Source organism: Hipposideros armiger, unplaced genomic scaffold (assembly GCF_001890085.2).
Source record: "Hipposideros armiger isolate ML-2016 unplaced genomic scaffold, ASM189008v1 scaffold_133, whole genome shotgun sequence".
NCBI classification, from domain to species: Eukaryota; Metazoa; Chordata; class Mammalia; order Chiroptera; family Hipposideridae; genus Hipposideros; species Hipposideros armiger.
In genome coordinates, this window is record NW_017731483.1 from 25,440 (window position 1) to 35,470 (window position 10,031).

A 10,031-nucleotide genomic window follows, 5' to 3' on the forward strand; every position below is an offset into this window, starting at 1 on the left:
GGCAGAGACAGTACCAAATGAGTGGGGTGACAAAGACCCCAGGAGGGAGGGGCTAAAGTGTCAGATGAACAGATGGAAGAGGCAGCATAGGCAGCTGAAGAGGCAGAAGTCAGAGCAGAGAGGTGACAGCCAAAGAGATGAGAGAAGGTGCTGGTGTTTGAGGCTGAGTGGGAAGCAATTGCACTAGTTTGTGTCTAGGCCTCTCCTAAGATAGGTCAGAGCCAGAAAGGCATCCTTTCTTCCTTTATTTCAAACAACAGCATCATTCTTTCAGGCACCAGGCTTTAAAACTTGACCCCTTCTCTCCAACAAAAGCAATCAACTGCCAAGCCTGATTGATCCCACTTCTGCAATGCCCTTCACTGTCGTTTGGACTACAGCCTCCTCTAGGTCCTCCTATCATCTCATCCTGACCAGGGCCAAACCTTCCTACCTTGCCTCCTGGACTTGTCTTCTCTAAACTCAGCTCCATCACCTAATCTTTCTCCTGGAGCACAATTTTGATCACATTACTGTCCAATATGGAAATCGCCCATGTTCTCACTACCTCCCAATTATGTGTCTCATCATCTTGAATCTTCAATTGCTCCTTGCATCTAGTGAAGTTCCTCTCCTTTTCAAATCTCCACCTGCCCAAATGCCAACTCTGAAAACTTAGCTCAAATGCCACCCCCTCCTTCCTTGAAGTATCTTAGCTCTTGGCTGTAAGCTACAAATGCACTGATATGTGCATTGATCAAGCACATGACAACCGTGTACAAGCCTTACCTCCCCTACTGGGCTGTCCATGATTTAACAGGGTGGGGGATGGTGAACTATGTCTTAATATTTATCTGTCAATTCTCTACAGCACCTACCAAGAAATGGTTATTGCATTTCCATCTCAGGTAAGGAACTGCCCAAAACGGAAATGGATTGGGATGTACCTGTTCATGAATGGAGATACTACAAATACCCTGTAGACCTGATCTAACTCTCAGGATGAAACAAATCCACAATAATTTGAGGGATGGGGTGGGGGCAGGCGGTTGGGACTATTTTTCTTTTCGAGTCAAGAGACCTGGGACTGAGGCTCTGCTTTGCCATTCTTAGCTATGGGCCTGGTGCTTCTTCTCTGAGCATCATTTCCTCACTTCGTCATGACCTCAGAGGATTAAGGGTCGAATGAGACACATTTGTGTGCTTTACACCTCTTTAGAGGTAAAAATATGCCCAAAACTACAGCAGACCAGGCCCCAACCCAAGTCAACTGAATTAGAATCCTCTGGCAGCAGGACCCAGCGGGCTTAATTATTTATAAAACACTGTTCCTAATGCATAGCCAAGGTTGAAAACTACCGTTAGAAATTCCTAAATGCCACTAACAGTGGAACAAGGTGCTTTAGGCTGCTGGCTTAATTACCCTTGATTTGTTCAGTTAGGAAATAGTCTGGTGCTTTTACAGTTCCATTATGTGTGTGAGCAGGTTTTGTGTTGTTCTACATTGTTGTTGGTGTGCTTAAGTGGTGAATTCTTTGAGAATAATACCCAGCACACTGCTGTACACAAAAATGTACCTAACACCCCAATTTTTTTTTTTTTTAGAATACATAAAAACAGCACAGAGTCCTCTAAAACATTGCTACACAGTAGTGTGGTGACCAGACAAGTAGAACTGGCACATCCTGGGAGCTTGTAAAAAACGCCCCATCTCAGGCCCCACTCCAGAATCTGCGTATTAACAAGATTTCCAGATGGATCCACAAGGGAAGCAAAGGCGAACTTGTCTGAGTTCACACCTGTGTTCCCGAGAGGGTGAGACGGCAGGCCGAGGCAAGTTCTGTCTGCCATTAACCACTGAAGTTTGGGACGTTAATCCAGGTGCTTCTTCACCGAAAGGTCCATTTGGTAAAAACTAAGTTAAGAACACAAATCCTTACCAAAGGAGCCTTCCTTTCAAAGAAGACCAGTCTTCACAGGGTTTCTTTAAATAGCCAGTTCCTCCAAGATATTGAAAATATGATCAATGTATAAAATAAATTGATATCCATTTAAGTTTTATGCAGTGCATAAATTACAAGTATATGTGTACCTTACTGAACTTAAAAGTCCCTGAAAACCCAAATTCCAGATTTACAAAGGAGGGACGCTTAGCCAATGCAGTAAACAGTTACTCCCTGTTGACCCATGCCCTGACAATTATGATGTTAGTGGTACCCACCCAAGACCGCAGACCACACTATAGTCAAGGAGTTGTAGCAGATTCTGAACATTATCTAGGCCAACTCCCTTGTTTTATGGAGAGGAAAGACCACAGCCCGGGATGAAAAGGAGTCATCCAAGGTCACAGAGCCCTTGAGGCAGAACAAGCTCAGGATGTAGACCCTGACTCCTCGTCCTCCACGCCCTGTGTGTGTAACCTCTGCGCACATACTGGTCCTTCCCCACCACATGGCCTTGACATTTCATTCTCAGAAGTCGCTGACCTGCTTTGGCACGCAAGTGTCACTTTGCTTCTGCCAGCTACTGCTGTGCCCAGCTCCCTAGGCTGCAGGAGAAGCTATATCCCAGCTTCACCAAAACATCCATTTATGAAACCATATTTCCAAATATGTTGGTAATGGATTCCTAACAAGCCCAATGCTAACCGCATAATGTAAACCGCGTAGCCTTACTATTAGCTCGCACCAGGAACATGGGGAGGGAAGGGCCTTTCCTTAAGTGGCTCAAGATGAAAAATGAGGGAAACCATTAACTCAGTAGTACGGAGGGAAGGCAAAAACTGGAGCACAGTAGGGAAGGCAGCACCTTGAAAAAATGTACACAGTGTGACTATAAAATTGCAAGTCTTTTTTTTTAATAAAACAAACATGACAGAATGTAGAAATCTAAACGAACATTTCTCCCTCACAGTCGCTACATCCTTAGTTCCAACAGAGCTACCTTTGTTGGTGACATCATTTGAACTCCTCTTTGGGGAAAGACCTTAAAAGGCAGTTCATGAGCCACATTAGAAAATAGCTTCCCGAATGTTGGGCTGTTTATAATCAGAAAATCCACACTCAAAGGATGCCACCGAAAAAAATGAACAAGGTGCTACAGCTCGCAGGGAGGTTTCCTACAGACCGCTAGCAAGCGTTCTGAGCAACAGCTTCGTCACTGGAGAAGTGTGGGGGCTCCCAGCAGCCACTTTCAATGGGAGGGCATTCATTTGGACAGAAAAGTTCTGCTGTCTACTTAAAAAAAAAAAAAAATCAGCCACACTCCTTTATAGTCACACTTGCATTTGATAAAAAATAAAAATAATTAAAAAAATACAACAACAACACTCACACATGGTTCTTGTATGAATTCTAATTAAGAGACATTACATTCAGAATTATAGCACTCATAGTGATAATTTTCAAAAGACTGTAACAGCTTTCTTTGCCACTTAAGGGGTACACAGGGTGCAGCTGTTTACCTGAATGTATTCTTAAATAAGTGACTACTACCAGTCTAATTTTCCTAGGTGTAGCTCTGTTACAGGTTACTGACCGCGAGTTCATGTTCCAGACTTCCTTGGCCAACACAGATTAATTACAAGGGAGCCACCCTCACAGTCTTAGGGCGAATTGGGAAAGGGCCGGTTAAATGAGGAAACAGGCCATTCCTTGGTAAAAGTTTGTAGTTTTCTTTCCCAATACATCTTCTTTTTATTGAGAACTTCCATTTTTATCCTGTGTTCCTCCTCTGCCATCTCACACTCTCGCTCTATCTGCTGGATTTTGGCCACATGCACCTCATTCATTTGTATCAGCTGCAGTTGTAAGATGGACATTTGTTGATGGTGTTCTTCCTCATGCATCTTTTTTAAAGCACCTTCCTGAGAGGTTTTGCTCCTGTAGTTTTTATTGGCTGTTATTCTGACAGCTGAACACGAGGGTTCAGGTTGAGAGGTCCCCTCACATACTGGAAAATGTATGAACTCTTTCTCATCATCGCACAGTTCTCTATTTGAAACAGCAAATGATTCTGAAAAACAGTAGCAGAAAACATATGTTCAAAGATTTTACAGGCAGAGAGTAAATCATCCTATTTCAATGACAGGGTCCCCCATTACAGGATGTATCTGAAATAGCACCTGCTTTAGCCTTGCCACATCTGACTTTTTAGAAACCCACAAATCCAAAGCAATTTTCCCTTAAGAAGTAATGATAAAGTGTTTCATCATATCATTTCTAGAACTGTGAACTATAGGAACAGTGGTCTAAGACTGCACTTATCAAGAACTGGAGACCTTGTTATGTTAATAGAAATTCTAAACTGAAGCGTGCACAAGTCTAAACAAGCAGAAGACCACAGTACAAGGCCAACGCTGGGTTTTCAGGTTAAGTTGTCCCTTTCTCACTTTCTCATTCAGCCATGAACATTTAGGTTCCATGTCCACAAGGGCGCCACTGCTGTTTCCTGGTCACACGTCTTAACACTTCCCCTGGACATAAATAAATAAATGTTTACTTATGAACATAAATATTCTTCCTTGAAAGATGAGTCCACACTCCCTGGCTTAACTTCCTCAGTCAGCCAGTTATCCTCAATCTCCTCCATCTGTGGTTATCTCTAACACTGCCATCTAGGGGTCAGTATTCAGATCCCAAAGACACTTTTCAGTGTCCCTCTTAGGTAACCGCTCCCTAACACTTGAAAATCCTTCTTGAATTTTTCCCCACTATTCGCTTTCGAACCATTGCTCTCTCCTAAATGTTCTACAGCTTCCTTTCTGTCTGCTCCTTCTCAAGTCTTCTTTCAGGACTCAGATTCTTGGTCCACCCAGCCCTTACCTTTTCATATTCCCCTGAGGTTCTTATCTTTGTCTTTGGCAGTTTTCAATCCACCCTAAGGAGCCCTCATAATCTGGATCCAACCCTCCTTTAATCTTTCTTGCCTCACTCTCCAAAATGCCCTGTGCACCCTTCAATCCTACCACAAACTACTCACATTCTTAAAGGCCATATTTTTTCCCCATGATTCTTATTCATTGTTCCTTTAGCCTGAAGTTGGGCTCACTATTTGCCACCCTTGTGTACACTCTTATTCCAGTCTCCCTTTTTCAACCTCCCCCCTAATTCCTAATTTTTTCAGGATCAATGCCCCTTGCTCTGTGAAACCTCAGCTCTTTCCTTTCTCTATATGTACACTTCTGTTGCAGCACTAAACATATATGAGTGTTCTTTTGAGACCATGCCTTATTCATTTCTTTTACCCTTGGGACCAATTGCTTTCCTTTGTACACAACAGATGCCAGGTAAATATTTACTGGATGAAGCTTTGAACAAAAGGGGAAGAGAGCATATGGATACAAAAGGATGCCACTTTCGATGGTGCCATGTTTGCACTACTATTTTTATAGGGCTATGACATTAGTATCAATTAGGGAGTTTCAATAAGGAAACCACTAATTCCACTAACCCATGGAGTCTTCTAGTTGTGACTCCAAAGCTTTTTGGGGAAGATTTACACTTTCAATAATGAGAATCGTCTCCTTGGAGAAAAATAACATCAATTTATACACAAGAGTTGCTTACATTATTACCTCCATTCCATTATTCCAGAAGATGGGATGCTGGGAACGTTAATGGCTACTGGGAGAAACCTAACTCACGATACTCTGTTAATAAAAGGAAAATGGCTACTGTTTAGATTATTTCACTCCCAGGGGTTAGGTAACAACCATAACTAGTCCTTAATTAAGGTTAAAGAAAAGGTAAAAATCTTACTTTTGAAAGAGAAGTTTAAAAAGAATACTTCTGTGGCATCCAGAGATAATGAAAATGTCTCCCTAGGAATCTTTCCCAACTCTGATGGCTCTGGCCATCAATTATACGTCCCTCCTTCAAGCTGCCACTGCCTCCTGGGCCTACCTCTGGCAGAGCACTTCTCAGAACTGGCAATTTAACTACCTCCCCTTTGGGTCTCTGAATACTTTGAAGACAGACACTGCCTCTTATTCATCCTTATGGAGAACCCAGCACAGGGCCTGGTACACTGCTGGGCATGTAAGAAATGTGTGGGGGATAAGCTGGCTGCAGTGGGTCACATCCCTCCCGACACAGCACAACTCTGTAAAAAGAACAATGCTCTGTGTGGATAGCCGAGGCATAGGACAAAGGAATGGGAAAGGCTTAACACGAAAAACAGGGTCCCTCCGAGGTGAGCCTTAACTGCAAAGAGGATTATCTCATCCGTTTCCTTTCTAGTCCCAGATCTGAAAGTGCCTTCTTTGAAGACTGGACACAGATCTTTTTTGGTATCATTAGCCTCTTTTCTCTTTGGTATCATTCCAGAGGATATTCCTGAGTTCATGCCCTCTCAGCACTGCTCATCTCTCCCAATTTCTAAATGCTCACTTTTATCTCAACAATGCTAGCCTTTAGGGACCTGATGATGATGATGATGATGATGATGATGATGATAACGACGACAGCAGCTACTATTTTCTAGGTAGCTAACAAGACACTAGGCTAGTGCTTTACAGGAATTATCTCATTTAACCCTTACAACAACCCTCTGCAGTAGGTATTCTTATAAAATAACAAACACAATCTCCAAAGTCATTTGGATAGTGGAAAGAACCAGGATGCCAATCCAGGTCTTCATCGTTCCAAAAATCCAAACTCAGCTACTGCAACACCCAGCCTCTCACTACTTCACTTGCTCGGCTGATCGCTTATGTGTGTCAAACGCAGCCTCCAAGTTGTATCCACTACAAGACCATCTAGTATTGGGTCGTCGGAAGAGTCATGACGCATTTTGTCTATGTTTTTCAAAGGTCATTTATTTATATAAAGAACGAAGATCAATCAATGATATATTGCCCGTTTTGTTCGATAACCTTTTGCCATCTTTTAGTGAGCTTCATAACTCCTCATTCATAGAAGGACCTGTCTTTATTTGTGAAAAACTGAACAAGGTGCTGATTTACAGCCTCATCTGAATTGAACGTTATACCACGCAAGGAGTTTTGAAGAGAGTGAGACAAGTGGAACTCTGACGGCGCAAGGTCAAGCGAGTATGGTGGGTGTGGCAACACATCCCATCCAAGCTCCAATAATTTTTGACGGGTGATCAAACTTGTGTGTGGTCTCGCGTTGTCGCGATGGAAAATAACTCCTTTACAATCAACAAGCTCCGGACATTTCTAGATGATGGATTCATTCAAACTGTCCAATTGCTGACAGTACACATTCGAATTGATTGTTTGGTTTCTTGGTAGGAGCTCGAAAAACACAACACCTTTAAAATCCCACCACACTGAGAGGATAACCTTCCTCTGATGAATGTCTGCTCTCGATGTCGTTTGAGGCGAATCATCACATTGGGACCAAGACCGTTTGTGCACCACGTTGTTGTAAACAATCCACTTCTCATCACCAGTTATCAGTCACTTCAAAAAAGGATCGTTTTCCTCACGTTTAATGAGCATATTGCAGATGTTGATACACTCCCTCAAATGAACTTCTTTGAGTTCATGCGGAACCCAAATATCGAGCTTGCTTACATATCCCAGCTTCTTCAGGTGGTCGTGAACGCTTGAATGATGGATGTTCAATGTTTCTGCAATCTCTCGTGTCGTATAACATAGGTATGACTCGATCAATGCCTTTATTTTGTCATCATCAACCTCAGTGGGCCTTCCTGACCAAGGAGCTCATTGAGATCAAAATCACCAGCACGGAATTTTGTGAACCATCGTTGGCACTGACGTTCTTGTAGAGCATTGTCACCATAAACTTGATGCAACTTTTTACAAGCTTGATGCATGTTCTTCCCTTTATGGAAGTAAAACAGTAAAATATGGCAAAAATTTCGTCTTCCATCTTCGACTTGTAAAATCTCCAAAACTCAACCAAGTCACTGAACTTTTTTTTAGAATGAAGCTAGAGCTGTCAGTTGTCAAATGACATAGCAATAACATAGATGCGAATGACTCTAGTACTTTCCAAAATGAACTAGTGCCATCTGTTGCAAACATGCGTCATGACTTTTCCGACAACCCAATATTAAGAATACGGGTGTATATCCAAATTTTGTTCTCCAAATTTTTCTCTGGAGCTATAAACATGAAGATAACATGTTCATGTCTGGGAGCAGAGAAATGATTGTGCTTTAAAACTATCATTTTTAGTTTAAATGGGTGCTAACATACAAATTTTAAAGAAAAATATCCAGGCTTCTTAAGACTGGCAGGAGCTGAGACTTAAAACTAGAGAAGCCCAATGGATAGTTTATTAACTTTCACACAAATATTTGCTCCAATGAATGGAAGCTCATGTTCAGATGGGGAGAATCTTCTCTTAATTGGAAAAGGACCATTCTGGGAACGGCAACCTGCTGCAAACATGCAAAATGTAATCTCTCTCCCAGGTAAAACAAAGCCGCCCGAAGTAGAGAACAACTCAGTCTTGTGCAAAATGGATATAAAGGCCTAAGGACTTTCCTGGGATGGAAGAACAGTCAAGGGGGTGTACTTTCATTTGGGTAATTTGAGTAACTTTAATATCAGCAGGAAAAACCTACTATGGCAATAAAAGAATGGGAAGGAAACTGAGTTCAGGCTAAACCCCAGCTCTCCTCAACAGAACAAAGAAAATAGGATTGACCGGGAGAATGGGTAAGTAAGATGCGGTAGGTGCATACTATGGAATATTATGCATCAACTAAAACAGATTAGATTTACACACTGCAATGGGACTGGATCTTAAAACATTATTGTAAGTGCAAAACAAGGCACGCAAAAAAGAATGGTATGTAGCACAATTTTTAATCTATGTAAATTAAAATATATGCACACAAAACAGCAACACATGCTTTCAAGAACATGTGAGAGAATACACAACCACATTAGAATGTTAAGGTGTCGAAGAGAATGAAAGTGGTGAATGAGGATAAAAAGGGAATAAACATTTAAGTAACACAAAAAGGGGACTTTTCACAGACCAAGACTGGAAATATAACTCAGTCTCCTGTACTCAAGTTGTCACCCCAAAAGAATCGGATTGGATTAAATTGTGGAATGCAATAAGTAATGTTTGTTATAATTATTTAATTATAGCTTTGAGTACCCATGTTTGCATTTTTCAACTATAGCTTTATAGTAAATAATAACATGTGAAATTAAATATAAATTCTCTTAAGATATCTGAGTACTGCTTGTAAGCTTAGTTTGCTTAAATATATTTGACATCTAGTCATCCTACTACCCTCCTGACCACTTCTAGCAAATTTTATTGGTTCCCTTAAGTTTGTTTTACAAACCTGTTCCCCAAAGATAATCTACTTATCTTAAAATGAAAGTGTCAAAATTATCACATATCATAAATCTGCAGGGTATAAAGTGTTTTTAATATACTTAAGGGGAAAATACAAGTTTTTTGCAAATACATTCCTAAGTTAAACTTACATTTTAAAATTACTGTGTTCAAATACAGATGTGCATTTCAAGAAAGTCATTGACAAAGCTAACAATATCCTGGGTACAGTGATCAAGATGACAAAGTTGAAATCATCTCATACAAAAAAATAGTTGGAAGGAGGCCTCTAGTGGAATACTGCTAGTTTCCATCCTGGTTAAATTCCAACAAATCTCTGAGCACCTAATTCTGTAATAGGCACATTGTAAAGTGTTAGAACAGTGCTATCCAATCGAAATATAATACAAGCTACATATGTGATTTAAAAATGTTTGTTTAGCCACATTAAAGAAGTAAAAAGAGGTGAAATAATTGTAGTAATGTATTTTTAAATTCAATATATCTAAAATATTATCATTTCAATGTGTAATCAATATAAAAAGTATTAATAAGACATTTTACATTCTTTTTTGGTATGAAGTCTCCAAGAAGCGGTGTGTATACTTATAGTATATCTCAATTCAGTCTACCCACATTTCAAGGCTTCTCACTAGCTTCATGTGGCTTGTGACTACTGTATTGGACAGCACAGTGTTACAGATACTAACTAAAGTAAAACTCTCTCTCTCTCTCTCTCTCTCTCTCTCTCTCTCTCTCTCT

The 10,031-nt window shown here is 40.8% G+C and overlaps 1 protein-coding gene across 5 annotated transcripts in view; it reads right to left on the reverse strand.

Annotated features, from left to right (window-relative positions):
• Nucleotides 1–1,489: 1,489 nt before the first annotated feature.
• The window catches only part of MSANTD3 (Myb/SANT DNA binding domain containing 3), a 24,843-nt gene continuing 16,301 nt past the window's right edge, over nt 1,490–10,031 (reverse strand). For all 5 annotated transcript variants that reach the window (XM_019649572.1, XM_019649568.1, XM_019649570.1 and 2 more), the window contains one exon: nt 1,490–3,993. In XM_019649572.1, coding sequence (XP_019505117.1) covers nt 3,584–3,993 — 410 coding nt within the window. In that variant the 3' untranslated portion in view covers nt 1,490–3,583. The remainder of the gene's footprint in view (nt 3,994–10,031) is intronic.